This window comes from Dendropsophus ebraccatus, chromosome 5 (assembly GCF_027789765.1).
Source record: "Dendropsophus ebraccatus isolate aDenEbr1 chromosome 5, aDenEbr1.pat, whole genome shotgun sequence".
Classification (NCBI taxonomy): domain Eukaryota; kingdom Metazoa; phylum Chordata; class Amphibia; order Anura; family Hylidae; genus Dendropsophus; species Dendropsophus ebraccatus.
The window spans coordinates 37,103,016-37,127,578 of record NC_091458.1 but is presented as its reverse complement, the minus strand read 5'-3'; the positions used below and the strand labels follow the sequence as shown (position 1 = coordinate 37,127,578).

Sequence of the window (24,563 nt, the reverse complement as noted above, 5' to 3'; positions counted from 1 at the left end):
GTGGTGCTAATAAATAACAGCTATCTATGTGTGTATGCTCATAATGGAAAGACTCACTGAGTGAGACCGCCCACTGGACTCCCAAACCTAAATATCAATCAGCAAGGTATGTATGCATGTGTGTATATATATATATGTGTGTATATATATGTGTATATGTATGTATGGGCTTTGCCCCTCTCGATCTATAATTAGTTTTATGTTTTCAGCAACATGAGGTACTACAGCATTTTTTTCCCTATTCAAATCAACTAGTGTCTGTTATAGAGACTTGTAATTTATACATAAGTGTGCCCAGACCTCAAGGTAATATGCTAATGTGAGGAATAAAATGGTATAAAGATGTATATGCTAAATAAATGTAAATTGGACAGGTGTCTCTCTAAAGGTAAAACGATAAATTTAATGTAAGAGTATGTTAATACCATAGGGCCCTTATGGTCAGTAAACAACGTAAAATAAAGTGGTATATTGGCCACTCTTATGCTGCGTTTACACGAAACGATAATTGGTCCGATCCTATGATTAACGTCGTCAGAGTGACGATTTTTTTTCATAACGATCAGCGTTTAGACGGTACGATATAGCGTACGGAAAATTTGTTTTGCGATCCCTTAAGCCTATCTCACACATTGGTTAAATCAGCGAACGACTGTTTACACGGAACGAACTGCGATTTTTTTTTTTTTTTTTTTTTTTTTTTTTTGATTTTTTTTTGCGAACGATCAACGACGATTTGAGAACTTGTTGAAAGATCAAAATGAATGATTTCTCGCTCGTACTGCGTTCCATTATCGTTCGAATTCGATCGTTATTGCGCAAATTCGCAAGATAATCGTTACGTGTAAACGCACCATTAGAGCATTATGATCAAGTCCTGGAGGGCTCTAAAGATTGTAGCACTACAGGTCTCAGCCAGCCCTGTGTGTCTGCCAATGGTAGAAAGAGTTATGGGATCGCCCAGTACTGCTTGTTGCTCTAAGGAGAAGGCCGCACCTGTGATGGTGGTTACTGTCAGGACACAAAACAATCTTTAGAGCTTTTCAGGACTTGATCATAATGAGCTATAGGGTGGCCAATATACCACTTATTTATTTATCATTGTTTTTTTAAATCATTTTAATAGTCTATGTTTACTGACCATAAGTGCCCTCTGGTACTAACAGATTCATATGTTTTGTATTTTACATTAAATCTATTGTTTTACTTTTAGAGAGAGACCTGTACAATTTACATTAATTTCAGATACACATCTTTATACTGTTTTATTCATCACATTAGCATATTGCCTTGAGGACTGGGCACACTGTTTATGTATTTATTTGATTAAACAATACTAGTGACAAGGATTTGTTGCAGACTACACCGAACGTTTATCTAGATTTGTAATTTAAGTCTTCCTGCACTTCCAGCATCAGCTGCTGTATGTCCTGCAGGAAGTGGTGTATTATTTCTAGTCTGACACCGTGTTCTCTGCTGCCACCTCTGTTTGTCAGGAACTGTCCTTAGCAGGAGATGTTTTCTACGGGGATTTACAGCCGCTCTGCCACATTGGTGGCAGCAGAGAGCACTGTGTTGTACAGGAGAGAATACACCACTTCCTGCAGAACATACAGCAGCTGATACTGCAGTTGATTTGAGATTTTTTTCTTTTTTTGCCGGAATGCCTCTTTAGGGGTGAGGTTACACGTAGGTCTATTTGTGACAAGCCATGTGCTACATGGATTAGATGTGGCTTGATCACAGATTTTACCCCTATATATTAAAGGGGTTATCCAGCGCTACAAACACATGGCCACTTTTCCCCCTCTCTTGTCTCCCAGATTGGGTGGGGTTTGAACTCAGTTCCATTGAAGTAAATGGAGCCTAATTGCAAACCGCACCTGTACTGGAGACAACAGTTGGGGGAAAAGTGGCCATGTTTTTGTAGCGCTGAATAACCCCTTTAATGGAGTAAAAATCCTCTGCCCTTCCAACATGGTGGCGATATGAAAATCCAGTTTGCTTTCTCTATCTGAAAGTTTACACTATATGTGGATGCCATTTCCGGTATTACATTTGCATTGGGGCTCGGGTGAAAATGCTGGGGTTATCACCCTAAATATGGCCTTATAAATCTTATTCACATCCTGGAATTTTTTTTTCTATGTAGAGATTGACCCATAGTGTGAATGTTTCAACCCGCATTATGTTCATGTCTATTTCGGAGTTTCATGAGTTTTTCTATATAATCTGCTGTGTGTAGACCTGGCCGGTCTTTGTGGTCCTCACACTGGCAGTAGATGAATGGTACAGCTGGACCTCTCTTCCACTCGGAGGCCTGAAGCCTTTTAATCAGATGCCAAATCTCTGCAGCGTTCCCGATCTGACAGCTGGACTTTCAGGCTTACAGAAACTTGGGATTTGTTCCGCAGTTAATGGTCAGACCATCTCACAAGTCATTTCATTCAACTTGTCGGGTATGAGGGATTTTTATGAGACTATTTCCCTATTTATTTAGGCCACTTTAGTTTAATTAAAATTCGGTAATGAGAAAGTTTGTAGTGAAATGAGATAATTACAGTATAGCTGGAGAAGTCCCCCGCCGTAAGGAGAGGTCTGGCTTAGGAAGACGACGCAGACTGTGACTACTATCTGTAGGGACCCTGCGCAGGTTCCTTATTTCCGCCATTAGTTGTGGTCTGTAGTTATGGGAAGTAAAAAGTAGAGCGTTCATTACTGGATGGTTTCTCATCAGAATCAACTGTCTTTGAGGATGTCCCTGGGGCCCAAGTGATTGAAGACCCCCCCACCCCCTTGAGGGGAGTTGTACAGCTGGCAAGACACTTTAAGTGTAGGAAGATGTAGGTCACTCATCCATAGCATCACATAATAAGGGCAGGGCAAATCTCAGGAGACGTATAGTCAATGTGCCTAATAGTTGTGTATATGTGCCCTCATGAACACATGTATTGTGTCTGGCTAGTGGAAATAGAGAATTATTGAGCTGTGAGCTGCAGACATGGGCAGACAACTGAGAGGGCCATCTTCTAGTTGATGGCTGTTTGCAAAGCTATGAAATCATGTTTTCTTTCCAAGCTGAAGTGTCAGAGAGGCCTTCCACAGCATGCATAATTCTTCCCTTTTTCTGCGTGTGTGTTTGGCTTCCTTTATATCAGTCATGTAGGGGAGAGGGGTGATGTGCATGCTGCAGCTCAGCTCCACCTGAATAATTTCTGGTTGCTATTGATATATTGCCTAGTGACCACTCCGGTTTACTCAGATCTTCAAGTCAGGGTAAGATATCCATGGTGAAAATAGATCCACATGCTTGGTTTTCCATGCAGTAAATATCCTTACCATCTGGGTGACATTTATTATGCTCCCTACTGTAATTCATTGTCATTATTTCCTATACGAATAAACAGGTAAACTCCCAGCAAATGCGACCCATGCGAATTCCCTCTTATAATGCAGACTAAATAGACGTCTCTTGCTCCAGTCCTCTGTAATAGATCTAGTTAACCTTTATTTGTTAGAGAACAAAATATAACTCAGAAGGTGGCATCCGTCGATTATAGGTGATATCCCTCTTATTAGGCAGGTCGCCATGTAATAGAGGGGCCACTTATCTCTGCCGCACAGACATGTTTTCCCACATTTGGCTCCTCAGCCTGTGGCTGTCAGGGCATGATGGGAGTAGTAGTTTGGCAGCCGTTGCATTGTATGGCTCTGGAAATGTAGTATTCTAGTGTGCAAACAAGACAGAGAATTAGGTGAAACCCCCTGATCTGTTACATCGAAATGACAGCAGAGACCCCGATCAGCGAGCAGCAGTGTCTCAGATCCTGCTATAATGCTGTTATAGCTCCTCCTATCGCAAACACCGTTGCTAGCTTGCCTCCTTGCCTGCGGAGGGCGCTTGTCGTGAATATTTTTAGTGCTGTGTATATTCAAAAAATGTAGATGTCCTCACATTGTTCTGTTTGGATGTTGAATTAAAAGCAGACGTAAATCGGTGGACGCTGGCCAGCTCGCCACGACTCCACTTCCTCCAGCGCTTCCCTCATTTCTTTGGTAACACTGGCAAAATAGACTTGTGTTTACAGACAAACAGGCCAAATCTTCTGTAGCATCTCCTGAAACTCGGCCGCACATATATAACTGCATTAGCGGAGGAATTTGCCCTGATTAAAAACCTGAAAAGATCCGTAAATCATTCAAGATCAGCTCGGAGAGATAATAGTTTCCATGGCGACGATTTCTGCTGCATGTCGACATCAGAGGGCTTTTCACAACCTGATCCAAAGCAAGCTGGAAAACAAATAGCTTATCATTTCCATGTGTCTGTGAATAGAACCAGCTGCTTTAACTCTTTCGGCACCAGAAGGGTTGTCTGCTAACTTAGACCCTTCTCTGTAAATGGTGGCCTGTTGCGCTTTATTGGTTTAAACAAGAAACCATCACCTTAAAGGTTTCAACTCTCTACCTATTTCGAAGGGGCCATTACTTTTCCTCTAAAGCATACTTGTCATTTCAGGTGATTTTTTTTTTTTAGTGAGTGGAGTCCAACAACTACTCCCATACACTCCCACACATATGTAAGTGGAGATCCTGCTACCCTGCATCCTAAAAAAGCATCAGACGTATAGAGGACATTATAGAGCAGCACTGAGTAGTGTAAGCTGTGACTCAAGCTCTAGGTTGAACTCTCCCTCCGCCTCCCTCCATAGACTTTAGTGGGCACCATGTAATTTAATCCTTCATTGAGCTGCTAGTCTGTCTCCTCTTTACAGACTGAACAGAGCTCTTTTAGAAGAGAGGAGGGACAGAAAAGGAGCCTGGTAATGGTATGAAGCAGCATTTATTATCTGATAACATACATTACAAAGTTTACTGTAGTTATTGCAGTTATTACAGCTTTGTGTTACCAGTTTATATACATGTGTGTCCCAATCCCTCGGACTCCCTGGCTTACGCAGTTGGCCCCTGTACAGTGCAGCGCAATAGCTTGACTCCAAATAGTAATAGATGAGGACTCTGGCATTAGTGTATTCATTCCTTGTTTTTATAAATGTTTTTAAGAAAAAAAGTTTGACTCTACTTGATAGCGCCTTCTTGCGACTTTAACTAGTTATAAGTTGACTTATAAGTGAGCCTGTTGTGCTTTTGTTGGCTGTGGTGTGGAGCTGCCTCTTCTGACAGCTGTATACTATGTGATGTGATCTTCAGGGGCTCGGAGCTAATGAAGAGACTGTGATTGATGAGGGTCTTTGTCAGTCTGGTGAGGAATGCGTTTCACCTCTGGCTTCCCATTCTAGTAGTAATCCAGGTCAGGGATCTTTGATCTGTAATCACAGCTGACATCTCCTGTGACATCCTGTTAGCAGTCAGATTAGTGCTTGGATCCTTCTGCTATCACAGCGCAGTCTCTATCGGCTGGTGGGGGGTGGGCGCTTATAAATAATATGCTTTGCGTCTTTTAGAGATTAATGAGGAAGGAATGTACATATTAAATATTAAAACCATTGTAGAACTTGGTTGCTGTTGACTACCTCCATTGTGAGATCATGTGATCACATTTTTTTTCATAATTTATTTATCATAAATGGGTTAAATAAGCCTAAGTGGATGTATATTTTATAGTGATATCCCCTTATCACGTGGACCACATTGAATCACATTCTATTTATAAAAAGAGTGGTTAGTATTGTATGTGCTGCCTTAAATCAGGTAGTCCAGGCAAAACAGAAACTTGCTTCAGGGCTGGGAATGATGTAAAAATAATTATGCTATACTCACCTCCTCTGATCCCCTGCCATGCTGATAATCCTTCCTCCATCGGTCGTCACTGCTTCCAGGTTCTGTGTCATCCCAACCCCATAGGACCTGCTCAGTCAGTGGCCACAGACATATCCTCCCTCAGTCATTCATTGGCCGATTGGGGTTAGGACAACAAAATCTGGAGAAAGTGGAGGCCAGAGGAGAACAGGGAGCATAGTTACCACAGCTGCAGAAGTTTGGAGGCGGTAAGTATTTATTACTTTACCACCACCCCCAGCCCTAGAGTAATTTTTTTGTTTTGCCTGGGCAGCACCTTAAAAAGGGGTGGGGTAGGGGGGGCATCCCAAGGTTAAAAGTTATCCTCTATCCACAAAGTAGGGGATAACTAGCTGATCTGTGGGGGGCTGAGAGATCCCAACGAATGAGTATTGGGGTCAAATGTCCCCTGAGTAAGGGTCCTTTTAGACTGCCCGATGACAGCCCGATCAATAGTATAAACAAGTGACGATTTGCTAGATCAATGCTCGCTTACTGAGCCTATTAGATGACTTGATAATCATTTAGCAAGGGCAGTATATAATATATATTGTTGAGGATGTCCGTGCGGCTCTTGCCCTAAACTGTTATACATTATCTTTTCACGCTCCCTGTGGGTTTGTTTTTTTGCCCTCTGCGTGCTTCCCGTATCCACCTCTGTAGCTTCAAAGATTGTGTCCAAACTGACAGGCCGCTCAGCCAATCACTGGCCGGGACTTTGCACAATCACCAGTCGTCAGCCGCACATCGCTATTACACGTAGCGATTAGGGATGGTCCGAACCTGCCGAGGTTCGGCTTCGTATGAACCCGAACGCTCGGCAGCAGATTCCCGCTGTCTGCCCGCTCCGTGGAGCGGGCAGATAGCCTGGAAAACTGGGATACAGGCTATGGCTGTATCCCAGTTTTCCAGGCGGTCCTCCCGCTGGATCCGCCCGCTGCACGGAGCGGGCAGATAGCGGGAATCATTACCGAGGGTTCGGGTTTGCCCGAACCCAACTCTGTTCGGACCATCCCTAGTAGCGATGCTTGGTCGGTGGCCAACAATTTTCAGTGAGGATCAAAAGACACAATCGGCTGATGATCATTGTTATCAACTGATCGCTGTTTCTATTACAGCCTGATTTGGCCGATTGTGGCTCTGTGTAATAGGGCCGTTAATTGGAGTGGCCGTGTACGTACTTGGGCACCTGTTTATTCACTATAAAACATAGTTCAGTGCTTGACAGTTGTCAGAAGAGTGAATGGAGCAGCAGGTGATAATGTGCAATGCTGCTCTATTCACTCCGAGCCAAAGGACCTCTATTCTGGAGATTGGTGATGATCCCAGTGGTTGGAGCACACATGTGATATACTGGTGTGTGATCATATATATAACTAGTGTGTGTGTATATACAGTATGTCTCTACTCTTCACTGTTCTTACCTGTATAATTCTGCTTCAGTCGCCATGTACTAACAGTTTCTGCGACTTTTCTTGTTTCCTGTTGATGAATGTGTTGCTCGCTGCACGGGGTGGGGGGCACAGACACATAAATTACTATTAGTAGATTCTCCTATTCTAGTAACACCTGCACATAGTAACAACAATACTCTGCATCCGGGTAAATCTGATCCATAGGCTGTTTGTACATATATCTTAGAGAAATAAGATATGTGAAGATGATACTCTTTCATTGTGTGACTCCAGAGCCTTATTCTCTCATTCTTTTTTTGCAGATTAATCTACGTCTTATCTTGGTAAGCGGCAAGACAAAAGAGTTCCTCTTTTCACCAAACGACTCGGCGGCGGACATTGCTAAACATGTGTACGACAACTGGCCAATGGGTAAGTACGTGTCCTGTTACTGCTACCTGCTGGAGGAGTCACTGGATATTATTGTTCCAGCATGTATTAACATTATGTATAGAACTTAAGGTGGATTCATTGTAATGTAAGGTAATGGCGTTTTGTTTGTTAGTTGTACACTGTAAGCAGGTGTATGATCATATGCAGTCCTGTGGTCCTGAATTGGTTTCCTGCTTGTGAAATTCACCATTTCCTATGTGGCCATCAGTCTTTGGTCTTTATGATGTCTGGAATTACTGTGTGACCCTGGTGGAGACTGAATTTTTCAAGGTCTGGATAGTAACTTACGATGATATTATAAGCATGCCCGGGAAACTAGCGGAGGCGGCTGGTGGACGTGTCTGATGTCATGCCCTTCCATCCCCCGGCGCCCTCACAGATCTGCTGTCTAAAGGGGTCGTGCTCATGCAAGGACAAGAAGCTGCAGCTTTGCATTGTTCTTTTGAATCGGACATCGCAGCAGTACCTGTACATTGCTGCCACAAATAGTATGGTGATGCAAGGAGGAGTACAAGTAAACATTAAAGAAGCAGTGGTAGCTTATATAAATAGCTGATTGCTGGGGGGGGCGGGTCTGCCGGGAGCTGCATTGCATACACTGAGACTCCAGGGTCACTTGATCCGTCACTTGCTGTTTATAAATCTTCATAAAAAAATCTGGTTTATTCATGAGAAACTGCAAAACCAGAGACAACTGTAGACTGTATTGGGGCCCTATTACATGGAAGGATTATCGCTCTGTGTAATAAAGACAACGATCAGGAGATGACAGTGATCATAGTCTTTCAGTCCTGACCTAAAATCAGTGATCATAGTCTTTCGGTCCTGACCTAAAATCATCGTCCGCCATGTGCGCATCGCTACGTTTAACAGCATCTTAGATGGCTAATGACCATTTAAAGAAAATAACAAAGTTCATACATTACCTCTCCACGATCCCCAGTGTCTTCTCCCTGCAGCCGCCAGTGCAATTTCAGAGTCTGTCTTTGAAGTGACAGGCAGCTCAGCCAATCACTGGCCAGGATGGGACCACCGCAGCCTGTCACTTTAGAGATTGGCAGGCAGAAGCAAAGAGAACAGGGAGCGTTGAGCGGTCATGTATGAATTACACTTTTAAAGCAAGGGCTGCATGGACATCGGTAACATATATATGAGAATTTTTATATAATATATATATATATATATATATATATATATATATATATATATATATATATATATTTAAAAATATTCTCACACACACACTTCTTGCTACAGATCGGCGCTCGCTTACTATAGTAGTTGGGCCATTTAAAACAGCCCTTATAAGAACCACACAAGGCATACAGTAAAGGTACCTATCAGTAACTATGGGCCAACCAGTCGTTTGGCCGACAGTTGTCTCCCTTCCTCCCCATAGACATAAACCTTCGGCACAGTGATGGAGTGCTTCTTTAATTTTAACAAGGAAAGTGGCTAAGAATACCCACATGCACCAGATTTACTTTTCAGTAAAATACTGTTGCATTGGAGGTGCCATAAGGAAAACTATCATACTTGCCTAGAGAATTGTGCCAAATCTCTACTTACAGAAAGCCCCCTTAACATATGAGGGAGAATGTAGTGTTTCATCCTGCAGACCAGGCTTCTTGGCTTCACAAACTGACCACATTGAAGAAGAAATGTTGGCTTCATAGTGCTCAGGTTATTTCTGTGTAATTGCTGTTTTCATTGTGGTTAAGGGAATAGTTTTGTGTGCAGTCCATTCCTGTATAAACCTGTGATGCTGTTCAGTGAGCTGATGGCTACTCCCTTTTCCTGAATGAAACATCAAAGCATTGGTGACTTATACAGCTGATTATTCAAAGACATTTTAATAAGTTATCCACACCGGTGCTCCTGATTTATGGATCATACTTTGGTAATGCGATGCAGAACTAAAGCAACATGGTTGGTCTTCTGAGATTTTCTGCATGACATTAAAATATCAGCAGCCGTTCTGTGGTGATGGTCACCAAACTGACCCTAATAGTACAGACTCTATAAAGGAGCCACAGATAACTTGTTATACAGGTATTAAACATATGAAATACAGGTATTGGACAGAATAACTACAACACTCCTATTGTTACATAGTCAAGTTTTACTCTTCCTGACAGACCTGCCATCACTGATGATGCACTTCTAGGCTAAAAACACAAAACTGGGAACCATCAAATAACTGCAGAGTTCAATGCAGGTTTAAGAGGCACTCTGCAGTAATTTAGGGTGCGTTCACACCTACCGCATCCGCAGCTTATTTTTCCGCGGAAATCCGCAGGTCTGGTGGTGCAGATTTCAACCTGCGAGAAATCCGCGTATGTGTGCGTTTTGCGGTTTTTCTGCAGCAAGTTTATCGCAACTAATATGTCCGTTTAGAATGAGAGACAATTTAAAATGACATTTCAGTTGCGATAAACTTGATGCAGAAAAAACGCACACATACGCGGATTTCTCGCATGTTGAAATCTGAACCACCAGACCTGCGGATTTCTGTGGAAAAATAAGCTGCGGATGCGGTAGGTGTGAACGCACCCTAAAGAAGGCTTTTGTTTTGTGTTTTTTTTTTAAACTTTTTTTTACTTCAACATGAGCTTCCCCTGAGAGAAGGGTTGTGGGAAAACTCCTTTTAAAGGGCAATTAGAAGGTTAGAAGACTCTGTTTTAACAGGGCAAGGGAAGCTTATTATTCATGTCTGTGTTGCCATTTTTGTGGGAGATTACTTATTATCAATATGACAGTTATGCACGTTTGGCGCACAGGGGCAGGACTTACCCCTTGGTGCATTGTCTAGCCCTCCTCATCAATATTCACCCGTTGCTCTGCAGTAATGAGCGGCCTTGAATCACATCATTTCAAAACCTTAAACAAATATTCATGATGAGGTGGTGGGTGGATTGGTGCACCAAGACAGTGCTTGGCTCTCTTTTGCTGGGACCCATACCAGTCACAAGGACAATGCTTGGCTGTCTTCTGCTGGAATTCTTACAAATGATAAGAACAGATCTTACATATCTCAATGACAGTGCTCAGCTATGTTCTGCTGGAACTCTTACAGATCACAAGGACAGTGCTCAGCTATGTTCTGCTGGAACTCTTACAGATCACAAGGACAGTGCTCAGCTATCTTCTGGAACTCTTACAGATCACAAGGACAGTGCTCCGCTATCTTCTGCTGGAACTCTTACAGATCACAAGGACAGTGCTCCGCTATCTTCTGGAACTCTTACAGATCACAAGGACAGTGCTCAACTATCTTCTGCTGGAACTCTTACAGATCACAAGGACAGTGCTCAACTATCTTCTGCTGGAACTCTTACAGATCACAAGGACAGTGCTCAACTATCTTCTGCTGGAACTCTTACAGAAACTCTTACAGATCACAAGGACAGTGCTCCGCTATCTTCTGCTGGAACTCTTACAGATCACAAGGACAGTGCTCAGCTATCTTCTGCTGGAACTCTTACAGATCACAAGGGCAGTGCTGCGCTATCTTCTGGAACTCTTACAGATCACAAGGACAGTGCTCAGCTATGTTCTGCTGGAACTCTTACAGATCACAAGGACAGTGCTCAGCTATGTTCTGCTGGAACTCTTACAGATCACAAGGACAGTGCTCAGCTATCTTCTGCTGGAACTCTTACAGATCACAAGGACAGTGCTCAGCTATCTTCTGCTGGAACTCTTAGGGTATATTCACACGAGCGGTCTCGCAGCGAGATTCTCGCCGCGAGACCGGCAGGTCCTGGCAGTTCCCACAAACTATATACTTGCTGCGGTCTGAACGACCGCAGCGAGTATGTAATTCGTCCGCCCTTAACCCCTTCTGCTCCCGCCCGGCTCCCCCGCTGTAAGCATACATTACCTGTTCTCTCTGCACGGGTCCGGCGTCCTGCTCTTCCGCCCGGCCAATCAGTGTGTTGCCCAGCCGCAGCCACTGATTGGCTGGACGGGAGAGCAGGACGCCGGGCCCGTGCAGCGAGGACAGTTAATGCATGCTTACAGCGGGGGAGCCGGGCGGGAGCAGAAGGGGTTAAGGGTGGCCGAATTACATACTCGCTGCGGTCGTTCAGACCGCAGCGAGTATATAGTTTGTGGGAACTGCCAGGACCTGCCGGTCTCGCAGCGAGAATCTCGCTGCGAGACCGTTGCTGTGAATATACCCTTACAGATCACAAGGACAATGCTCAGCTATCTTCTGCTGGGCCACACAGATGATCCAGCAATTTATTGTACTCTCCACCTAGTGCTTGAGCCCTGTTATAGAGATCGCCCTTGGGTCATCTTAGTAGGAGACATCGGGAAAGACATAGTTACTTTGTTCTCTTCTAATCCGTCCTCCCATAAGCCATCCATTAAATCAGGAGATTGCTCATTTTATTTTATTTGTGTTGGATCTTGGATTTTTTAGCAGGAAACCTTCCGTATCATTTTCTGCAACTATCTCAATTTGTGCTGCGTCCTAAAGATGCTGACGCCTGGTTTCCCCGTTGTCTTACGTCTGTAGAAGCAGGGCAGGGCATGCTGCCAAGCCGTATAAAACAGTGTTTGGTGTCATAATGTGATACCACACTAAAGCACACTCAGACTTTGTGCAGGCAAAGCGGAGATGTGTGAGGTCACGTATCACAGTGCCTGTCATGTGCTGGATAGAGGTGTCCACTGTATTTATAGTCATATGTGCAGTAACAGAGCTGTAAATCAGAAGGCACCATGATAACAATAGTCCTATAAGAGACCATATCTCTAGAGGTTCCCAAAACATAGGAAGCCATCGATAATAACATCACTGTGTTGGCTGGATGACTTGTTTCCATGGTAACCACAGTCACATTCCGCTTTCTCCTTCAGAATAACATTGTTATTGTAGTTGAAAGCAATAATGTAGTTTACAGAGGTAGAAAGTCTGTTTATAGTCTGTCATATAAATATTCCTATTGTTTGTGCCATCTGATCCATGTGGGGCCAGGAAACACTGGTAATGGGAATCCTACAGCGCTCCTGACATGTCGTCTGCTTTACTAAACACTTGTATTCCCCGTTAGACGACTACTCTGGATCCTACTCTGCATATTCCTGCTGGATGAATGTGGGCGTGTCTCCCTACAGTCTAACATTGTCCAATCACTGCTTGTGTAGGGACACGCCCATTTGACAGTGGAGAGGGTAAAACTCAGTTATAAGAGAGAAACCAAAGTGCGGAGAGTGCTAAGACAAGATGCTGTAGGATTGCTATTTTATGAGGAGAAACACATAATTAGAAAAACAGACCAGACAGAAGGCCATAGGTTGAATTTGAAGGGGGGGTTTCCATGGATCACACATCACTTGTCCTCACTGATAACAAGTACAGTGCCCGGCTATATACTACAGGGATCCTGCTGGCACCAAGTACAGTGCCCAGCTATATACTACACGGACCCTGCTGATAACAAGTACAGTGCCCGGCTATATACTGCATGGACCACTACTTATGCCAAGTACAGTGCCTGGCTATATACTACAGGGACCCTACTGATACCAAGTACAGTGCCCGGCTATATACTACAGGCACCCTACTCATACCAAGTACAGTGCCGGCTATATACTTCAGGGACTCTACTGATACCAAGTACAGTGCCTGGCTATATACTGCAGGACCCTACTGATACCAAGTACAGTGCCTGGCTATATACTGCAGGACCCTACTGATACCAAGTACAGTGCCTGGCTATATACTGCAGGGAACTTAATGAGACCAAGTACAATGCCTGGCTATATACTTCAGAGACTCTACTGATACCAAGTACAGTGCCTAGCTATATACTGCAGGGACTCTACTGATACCAAGTACAGTGCCTGGTATATACTGCAGAGACCCCATTGATACCAAATACAGTGCCCAGCTATATACTGCAGAGACCCTGCGGCCACGTGAGTTGGAGGGGGTGCGATCATGATAGACACTTCTATGCTTATATCTGTAGCACACACCCTTTATCCTCAGCTTTTCCTGGACATAAATTCTTATTTGCTATCTTCTGATAGCGTCACAAGGGGTATTGGATCCGGCGCACATCTGGATCCACAGCAGCAGCCGCCGCACTCCAGCGCAGCACCATGTATGTGAGCGGAGAATAGCGGTGCTGGTGGGTGATTACTGTAATGTATGCTGCAGGGGGCCCCAAAGGAGTGATAGAATTAATGGCATTTTTACCCTTTCTATAATGTCACACTGTGACATTCTTAATTGGTTTTAGTGCAGGAAAACAGATTTAAAGAGGAAGAGACACCAGTTTCCATATAATAATAGCATATAGAAGTACAAGTATATCCTCCATTTCTGTCTTATCAGGGGCGGCCATCAAAGAAAAACCAGCATAGTCCCAGTCTGTGGAGCAGCACAACATGAGGTTCTTGGCAGATCTTCCCAATATACAGATCTAGTAATAAGCTTTCAGACTGATACAAACAGTATCCCTTTAAATCCTTCTAATGAATACCACCTATCTTATTCTTCTAATTACATTGAAATGAGCCTTTGATTTCATTCAGTCCTCTGCCAAGGTCTCTGCCGTGTTGTTGCTGGCTCAGAGCTTAGATCTGTCTGGACTTGATGTGACATTTAATACTATGTATGATGAGCTGGGTGCAGCAAGTGGAAGAAGAATTGTTGCCTGAAAGAGCTTACAATCTAATTAGATGGAGAGATACAGATGTGAAGGTAGAGGAGTTGATATCAGGGGTCGATACCATGGTGTACCACCTGGGTAATGTCCACTTGTGAGAACCCGCGGATTAATTGACTTGATTGGTAATTGACGGTGGCGCGGCCATCTGCTCTGTTCTCATTAAGGAAAAGTGAGATCTAAAAGGAATTTGTTGGGAAAGCTTTGATAGACATCCGTGACATTTCTACAAGAAAAAGCAAGAAGACGTGAAGGGGGACAAACGTAAAGCTACTTTAGCATTATCGAGTCCTAGAGAAGATCAAAGAGGCTCTCAAGTGTTTTATGTAAATGAAGCTTAAAGGGGTTCTGCCAAGATTACAAAATATAGCATAGGGTCTATAGCTAATCGATGGGGGCTATACCTCTTGTACCCCCACCAATCACAAAAAGAGAGCTTAGTTGTCCAGTGAGTGGTAGCAAGCAAGCTCAGCCACCGCTCCATTTATTCTCTATGGGGATTCCAGTTGTTTCTAGTGCTCAACGCTGCATTGTTTGGAAGTGCCCTAAAGAATGGATGGAGTAGTGGCTGAGCAGGTTTGCTGTCACCGTCCACTCTGGGGACTATTGACTGCTGTTCTTTTTATACATGGGGCTCAGTCCTGTGATTTTGCTCTACTTTCCCCCCCGTTCTCGGCATTTTATTAAAGCGGCAGGTGATGAGTTAAACTCTTTGGCTTTTGGCCTTTATCTGAAGACACTTATCACTTTTATTCTTTGTCTTGAGCCAATAGAAGAGTCCTTTCTAATTCTTACGTCGCCAATCCCTTTACAGGGGTTAAGCTGTCTGAGCTGTAAAGACCGCGTTTCCTCACATATTCAGGTCTCGGCCATGATTCACATAATTATTATTTCATGCCAATTTAATTCTATAAGCAGAGAGGCCCTCCGCTCCGCTCATTACGCCTAAATAATCCCATAACTTCCTTGTCGCCTAGAAGCTGTTCTGCAAGGCTTTACCCCGGGATTTGAATGGGTTAATGCAGAACAAGTATCAATAGAATCTCCGAGACCTCATTGGGATGGTAATGGGGTTCTTCCTCCTGGGCACGAGTTCCTGCCAGTTTTTTAGTAATCTGGTACTGGTGTGTTTTTTTGTTTCTCAAATTCTAGTTTTACAAGTATAACTTCATCATGGGAAAGATCAATGAAAAAATCTGTCTGTGGGTTGTAGCACTATTCAGGGGCAGCCACATCGTGATCCCACATCATTTGCCATTGTAATCTATGGGGAATATGAACATCCTCATGAAAATCCACATTTAACACACGCAGAATTTGCTGTGGCTTTGCAAAAATCTACCATGTGTATTCTTCCCCTAAGTGATGGGACATTGTCCATTGTTTCTTCTTTATGAAGTTTTTTTCCAATGTTTATCCTGGCCGCTATGTAGACTTGGCTTTGTCCTCACCCTCCTGTTTGGATGACGATTAGAGGGACAAAAGGCATGTCAAACTTTTTTCCACGGCGCCATTGTTTTTGGCCCACCGAGGAAATCAATTGACCTCCTACCGTTAGCCCACCAATAGGAGAGCACAGCTAATTGAATTATGGGTGGTCTTCTGCAGAGTGCACCCAGCCCAAGTGGCATTTGTAATGTCACCACACCGCCAGTTCTGAAATGTGGCGCGGCATTCTGAAATGAGTTGTAATAGAAGGCGCACCCTGTTCCCTCACAGGCAACGTAGTGACCTCATCACAGATGCTGCCTGTGGCGGGGGCATCCTGCGGGAAGAGAAGCTGCAGCGTGGGAGCTGGACGTGGTAAGTCCAGAGTACATAATATGTGGGGTATTATTGGAGTCCTTATCAACTGTATTGGGCACTATTGAGGGTAGATGACTACTATATAGGGCACTATTTAGGGGGGCTGACTACTATATGGGGTACTACTGGGGAAAATTAATGAAAAACTACTTTATGGGGCAGTATTAAGGGATGCTACTAAGGGAGATAATACTGCCAACAATAATCACTAATCTCAAGGAGATCAGTAAAAAAATTCCAATGAAGTACTCAATCAAGAGTCTCCACTGATGCCCCCAAAAATTTTAATATGCAAAACAAGAGTCCGTGGAGCCTCGGTTGTGAGTCTCAAAACACAGGATAGTCAGATATCTCTAGCCTGTTGCCACGGGGTGCCTCCATGATGGGGAGAGCACCACACCACCCTGATAGATAGCCCCTTAAGTCCCTCTCGGTTTCGAGTATTGGAACATAAATCGAGAAACAACAGGGTGACCCCTTTTTGTCAACTCGAGGTGTAAGTATTGCCATCATGACAAGTGCTTGCCAAGGCAGGCATCCATCTACAGACAGCCTTTCCAGGGTATTTGCCATTGGTCAGTGTGGAGCAGGATTCTGGCTGGTTGGGGCAATGACATTTCAAACAATTTGTTATTGCCCCAACCAGCCAGAATCCTGCTCCACACTAACAGGGGCAAATACCCCGAAACGGCTGTCTGTGGATGGATGCCTGCCTTGGCAAGCACTTGTCATGATCGCAATACTCGCACCTCGAGTTAGACGTTGACAAAAAGGGGCCACCCTGTTGTTTCCCTATTTATGTTACAATACTCTCAATCGAGTGGTACTTATAGGGCTATCTATCAGGGTGGTCTGGTGCTCTCCCCATCATGGAGGCACCCTGTGGCAACAGGCTAGAGACATCTGGAGATCCCATGTTTTGAGACTCGCAACCGAGGCTCCACGGACTCTTGTTTTGGAGATAATACTGTAATGGCTGCAGTAGGGGGCATATTTACTATTTTAGACTCTATAGATCAGGGCTTTAAGATATGACATGGGCTCATGGTACAGTTAATCTGTCACTGGTGTCCATGCCAAGTTGTACGTACCGCCCGTAATGCTGGTCACTTCCTGCCATAGAGGAACCAGCATACTTGGCCACAACCTAACCATCCCCATAGGACACCAGTAGGTGCATCAGGGGCGCTACATGAGGCGTTGGCGCTAGGAATGCTGCACACTGCTGACAGTGTCAAGAACGCTGCACACAAATATCAAGGTTAGCCCGGGACCTTATCCAGTTTTTTTATTTTGGTCCACCATCTATTTGAGTTTGACCGCCCCCCCCCCCCCCCCCCCCCCCGATCTAGCAGATGGGCACTCGCTTACCCTGCTCATCGGGCCATGTAATATAGCCCTTAGTATCTAGGGCCTGTGCGCAGATCATCCACATGTCCCTTCTTATTGTGTCTGCAGGATAAGCGGCTCTCCCATCCCCTACGCGGTCTGCTTGTCTAGTCCTGATCAGGAAACCCTTAGTGGTGTGATGTATTCAGGCTCCTCCACCACTGACAGCTATAATCTGGAGCCTCGTGAACTTGGCCCGCTTTCCAAAGAAACATCCAATTGAGTATTATCTCCTTGTGTTTACGTCTTCAGTAGCCAAAATGTTTATGCTCTGCAAATGAAAGGCGTCTCGCTGGAAAAGCCTGATATTAATGTATTCTTGTGTCTGTGTGATCGCCTCCAGTGATGGAGCGAGAATATATTATTATACTGCGAGTAGTGTTACAAGGCTTTTTACCTCCATACTGAAGCGCTGCTCTGGGAGTATTATGGTAATAGTCTTATGTCAAGATTTACCAGTATGTTCTCCAGCATCTGTTCTTACTGCTCAGTACTGCCGTCTGTCCCTGCCGTGCCAGGAAACCTGGGGACACACAACTATACTTGACACCTAGCACATTTAGCACCTTAGAATATGCTATCAATATTAATGTACGCAGGTCCTCTTTATTGCTTATGCATCTATAGCACCATAATATGACAGCAGCAGGTGCCACCATGTTCATATGAAGTACCAAGGACTGCTACACCCATATGTATGGCAGTGTTTGTGGATGAACCGTAATCATTCAGGGTTGGCTGACTCAGTTGCTTGCATTTATGATTCTAGGGAACCTATTACACAGAGCAATTACAGTGGTACCTTGGTTTGAGAGCGCTTTGCAAGAAGGGCTCACAGTTTTTCAAAATTGTGACTTGGTTTAAGAACTCCCTGTACAGGGTGGGAGGGGAAGTGGGGGAGGGGCATGGTCTGCATAGGGGGGTCTACAGCCCTGTACTCTGACCCAGGAAGTCTCCTTCACCTTCCAAATCATAGCAGATCCACTTCAGGCTGGGGCTTGCATCAGGGGACAGGACTGTGGAGGTAATCTCTCCATAGCTGTTACCCCTCTTTCCCCAGACAGATAGTGCTGCATTTATGTTCCCACATCTGCCCTGCTCATTCCTTTATACTTCCTGCAGTCTCTGTCAGCCCTTGTGTTTCCCATCCTCTTCATTCCTGCTATAATGTGCCTGCACTCACACTCAGCCATTCACACTGCTGCTATAATATGCCTGCACTTGCATTCAGCCATTCACACTTCTGCATAGAAAAGTTTCTGTCACTGTCCTCCTGCACAGCTCTGTGATTCTCTCTTCCTGATTGGTCCATAAACACACACCCCTTCCCCATTGCTTTCATGTGACCACACAGACCTCTGGCAGCAGCCCTGCTTTCCTATTCTAGCATGCTGTACTACGCTACTGCATTATAGGGATCTGCAGTTTCTATCTTGTATCTACAAACTGTGCCCGTTTTTTTCCAGAACTATGCACTTACTATACATTATACTCCACATGCTGATTGCTATACTGTACAGTAACTTATAATATCACATATTTAGCTGTTTGTTTCACTTGTTTTACATGTTATTCACAACAACAAAAAAATATTTTGTGGTGTGGAACCAATTGTCTGCATTTCAAAGATTTCTTATGGGAAAATTTGCTTTGGTTTAAGAGTGGATTTGGATTACAAGCACGGCCCCAGAATGAATTATGCTCGTAGTCCAAGGCACCACTGTAATGGCATATAGTATCTGGTGGGCTCTCTCTCTCTCCTGATCACTCCAGACACATGCACACATGCAGTATTTGGTGGTCTGTCTCTCTCCTGACCCCCCCCCTCCCCCATCCCAATATACATGTAATATCTGGGGAGTTGACCCTCCTGATCCCTCCATACACTGTTAGGTCTTCATATAACATCTGTGCCTCCATCACATAGGATGCCTTTTATTCTCCTTTGCAGAGTGTCCGAGACTTTCCCAAGCCCCTGAAGTGCTGAGGGCTGTAACACCTCCTTAAACCCCCCCCCCCCCCTCCCATTCCTCATTCTTCTTTGAGCTCACTGACCGTCAATCATGCAGGTATGAGGATCGGATAAGGAGCACAGAGATGTTTCAGCTTGCAGCATTTAGGAGCTTTGGAAGCTGACACTTTGCACGTTGTTTGCTAGTGGTGTTCTACGTTCTGGAAGCACAGATGCATATATGAGCGGTACCAGGTGTCTCCTTGACCGAATAGCTATCGAACAGTGAGAATTGCACCTGACCAATTCACTTACAGATTGACCTGAAGATTGTTCTGATCACTTCCAAAGATCCTGTTTCTCTTAGTGATGGATTATTGGTAGGATCAGTGGGGGGTCTCACCTTTTTGGACCCTAACAATTCTGAGAATGAAGGAGCCCCATAACTAAATCTGCTGTTTTGTGGTGTTGCCTGCACAGTGACACCTGGCTACCTGGTATGTATCCCAGCTGTACCTTAGTTCCCTGCCCAGCTGGGTGGTCCAGGGGGCAGCACTGTAACATTTTAGCATATCCTAAAATATGATACACCTTAAAGTCAGAGTACTGTATTGCCCCTCAAAAGTTATACAAATCACCAATATACATTTATTATGGGAAATGCTTATAAAGGGCTTTTTTCCCGGCACTTACTACTGCATCAAGGCTTCACTTCCTGGATAACATGATGATGTCACTTCCTGTATAAAATGGTGATCCGACTCCCAGAGCTGTCCGCGCTGTGGCTGCTGGAGAGGATGATGGCAGAGGGATGTTCAGTGTCCCTCCAGTGCCCTGTGTCCCTCAGTGTCCCCCTGCCATCATCCTCTCCAGCAGCCACAGCCGCACAGCTCTGGGAGTTGGGTCGTGACATCACCATGTTATCCAGGAAGTGACATCACCATGTTATCCAGGAAGTGACAGAAAAAAGCGCTTTATTAGCATTTCCCGTAATAAGTGTATATTAGTGATTTGTATAACTTTTGGGGGGCAATACAATACTTTAATAAAAATTTTCTCCGGACTTCTCCTTTTAAGACCATGAATAAAGTTGCAGCTTGGCCTCAGCAGTTGTCATAGAGTTTAGGGATCCTTTCTGCTGATGGTTAGGTCTGTAATGCTGTATGTAAAGCTACATAGAAGTATGAGGTGTCAGCTTCACTATGGAGCTTGTTGTTACTTGCCCTTTTCTGACCCTGAGGGGCGTTAGAGCTGGTTACGCCGTCCTATCATATATTCTAACCATATTGTGTGTCAACTGCAGATGCTTGTGATGTATTCCTCCATGTGTACAGAATTACCTTGTGCACTGGGTGTACATCTCTCCATGTATAACACCAGTGTATGTGTGCGGTATATAGCAGGGACGTCATGGCTGCAGCCTGCGGGAGGACAGGCTAGTATAGGCTTGTGTATTGTCTTCTCATACAGTTATTATGCCAGGCATCTCACAGGGTGTTTGCTAAATAGATTTCATTTCTTTTTCTGTTTACAGCCAACAGTGAATAGAGGTTACAGGTAGGGCAAGAAAGTCTAATCCATTATGGCAATAGAAAGAACTCCATAATACATATAGCTGGCATAGAGGTTGAAGTTGCAAGAAAGTAGCCGTACTTTTTTCTGGATAAAGACAATGCCACCCCTGTCCTCAGGTTGGGTGTGGTATTACAGTTCCGCTCTAATCCAGTAGTTGTGTGATATATTAGCAATGCTATACAGATAGCAGTCAGTAGATGGCCGAACAGACAATAATGTATACCAAAATGGATAATCTCTTTACTATTCATGCACATTACTATAGGATTAGGTAAGCTGCCCTTCCTACTTATTGATCTGGGTCTGTTGCGGGCTGAAGATCAGAACTGAACACAAAGGCCGGTGTGGCCCGTATTAGAACATTGCCATACGTGGACGCCAGTGTATACCGCTGAATGGCATAGAAAGATACAATGCATTATTCATGTTTATAGTTGGATGTGAATTGGAAAGCATAGTTTTAATTTTCAGTACAGTATTCTAACCTATACCACCCAACAGGAGCTAAGAGGGCATTCTTATTGCCTCCTTTGGTTGAATGGAGCTCTGGATGTATTTGGAGCTTCCCCTACAGTATAGTGTGATATTACATGTCCTGTACTGCTGTATGTGTCTAGTATCTTTTCTCTACAGTATAGTGTGATACTACATGTCCTGTACTGCTGTATGTGTCTAGTATCTTTTCTCTACAGTATAGTGTGATAATTACTACATGTCCTGTGCTGCTGTGTGTCTAGTATCTCTTCTCTACAGTATAGTGTGATACTACATGTCCTGTACTGCTGTGTGTCTAGTATCTCTTCTCTACAGTATAGTGTGATACTACATGTCCTGTACTGCTGTGTCTAGTATCTCCTCTCTACAGTATAGTGTGATACTACATGTCCTGTATTGCTGTGTGTCTAGTATCTCCTCTCTACAATATAGTGTGATACTACATGTCCTGTACTGCTGTGTGTCTAGTATCTTTCTACAGTATAGTGTGATACTACATGTCCTGTACTGCTGTGTGTCTAGTATCTCTTCTCTACAGTATAGTGTGATACTACATGTCCTGTACTGCTGTGTGTGTCTAGTATCTCTTCTCTACAGTATAGTATGATACTACATGTCCTGTACTGCTGTGTGTCTAGTATCTCTTCTCTACAGTATAGTGTGATACTACATGTCCTGTACTGCTGTGTGTCTAGTATCTTTCTACAGTATAGTGTGATACTACATGTCCTGTACTGCTGTGTGTCTAGTATCTCTTCTCTACAGTATAGTGTGATACTACATGTCCTGTGCTGCTGTGTGTGTCTAGTATCTCTTCTCTACAGTATAGTATGATACTACATGTCCTGTACTGCTGTGTGTCTAGTATCTCTTCTCTACAGTATAGTGTGATACTACATGTCCTGTGCTGCTGTGTGTGTCTAGTATCTCTTCTCTACAGTATAGTGTGATACTGCATGTCCTGTACTGCTGTGTGTGTCTGGTATCTCTTCTCTACAGTATAGTGTGATACTACATGTCCTGTGCTGCTGTGTGTGTCTAGTATCTCTTCTCTACAGTATAGTGTGATACTGCATGTCCTGTACTGCTGTGTGTGTCTGGTATCTCCTCTCTACACTACAGTGTGATACTACATGTCCTGTACTGCTGTGTGTGTCTAGTATCTCTTCTCTACAGTATAGTGTGATACTACATGTCCTGTGCTGCTGTGTGTGTCTAGTATCTCTTCTCTACAGTATAGTGTGATACTGCATGTCCTGTACTGCTGTGTGTGTCTGGTATCTCCTCTCTACACTACAGTGTGATACTACATGTCCTGTACTGCTGTGTGTCTAGTATCTCTTCTCTACAGTATAGTGTGATACTACATGTCCTGTACTGCTGTGTGTCTAGTATCTCTTCTCTACAGTATAGTGTGATACTACATGTCCTGTGCTGCTGTGTGTGTCTAGTATCTAGCACTGTGTCACACTGAAAAGAAAACATTTCCTGCAGGACATACAGCAGCTGATAATTATTAGAATATTTGAGATTTTTAACTAGAAGTAAATTACAAACCTATATAACTTTCTGAAACCAGGTGATTTTGAAAGAAAAAGATTTTCGCTGGACAACCCCTTTAATATTGTATTTTGAGGGTTCACTGTATTAGAAAAGTATCAATTGAGCCTTGTGAGGGCTGCAGAAATGAGTACCGATCCCCCAGATCCCATCCCATCGGCCCATGTATAAGGTGAGAAGGTAACCTAAACAGAGAAAAACTAGAATGGAAAGGTTTGCGACTCCTGCTTGTGTCTCAGAATACTGAAGCAATACACAGAGAGGCCTGAGGGAGGGAAGGTAAATAGCAGCGAGAATATCCTTCCCTTCTATATCCATTAGGGTGGACTCTTGGGCCGTATTCACAAGCTAGAGCGGTCTCCTTCCTCCATGTTCCTTCCCTGTGCGTTGTGTTATGGTGGAGCATCTCAGTTTATGGCTGTGATAAATCCCTGTATTGCTGTGATGGGCTCACACTGGGATGAAGGCTCCTCCGCTTATCCCATGCTGCTGCAGTATCTGCTGAGCCGCGCGCTCTCCATTCTGGGGCTGATGTCAGCTTTACGAGCCGCGTCTGGTTTTTATACTTCTCGCAGTCATCCTGCAGATAGCTGGAACTTTTTCTCTTCACCTTGTCTGTTCTGCACGGTTCAGACGGAGCGAGCACCAGGCGGCTATTGGACGGCTGATGTCACCAATAAGGTCATGTGCGAAACAAGAAGCGTCTCGGCTCTGAGCAGCATCCATAATTGTGTCATGTTCTGCAGTATTAATTCCTCCAGCGCTGCATAGGGTCGGTCACTCATTCCATGGACCGCATGACATTGATTCTAGGAGCCGTGAGATCATTGGTGGTTGTTATTTTTCATGTTAATGGAGTTGCAGTCAGTCTGTACACCAATATACCTGCTATTTAGTTGGGTCTGTTCAGGGGCTGTACAGTATACTGCCACACATAGGCTAGAGTAAGAGATTTTTCTGCATAGAGAATCTATTATCTCCCCTGACATGTCTACCATCTTGGTGAGTTCTGTGTGAGTTGTTATTAATAGGACTGGTCAGGCATTGGTGATCGGTAGGGTAATGGTGATCGGTGGGGATCAGTAGGCTGCTGGGCGCTTGAGAACAGAGCTGGAATCCATTTCGTACATTCACTTGTGAAGCTGCAGTAACCCAGCACGGCCACTACATGGTGTCTGGAGCTGTCTGCTTCCGGCTCTGTTCTCTGTACAGGGGGATGTCACAGCAGATCAGAGGGGTGCGAGCTGTCAGACCCCGCCCATCAGATATCCTGAGGTAAGACTGTCAGTAAAAACAATTTCCAGAAAACCCCTTTAAATGAATAAATGACAAGTTCTACTAATAATTATATGTCTGTGTTGTCTCTCTCTCTGTGCATGTTCAGTGTGACAGGTCCCCTTATAGATGTCAGGAGAGATGACAGCTCCTCTATAAATAGTGTCTCCCCCTTCTCTC

At 44.2% G+C, this 24,563-nt stretch overlaps 1 protein-coding gene across 1 annotated transcript in view; it reads left to right on the top strand.

Moving 5' to 3' along the window:
• The window catches only part of UBL3 (ubiquitin like 3), a 91,621-nt gene that overhangs the window by 57,259 nt on the left and 9,799 nt on the right, over window positions 1-24,563 (top strand). The window contains exon 2 of the mRNA XM_069969878.1: window positions 7,517-7,625. Coding sequence (XP_069825979.1) covers window positions 7,517-7,625 — 109 coding nt within the window. The remainder of the gene's footprint in view (window positions 1-7,516; window positions 7,626-24,563) is intronic.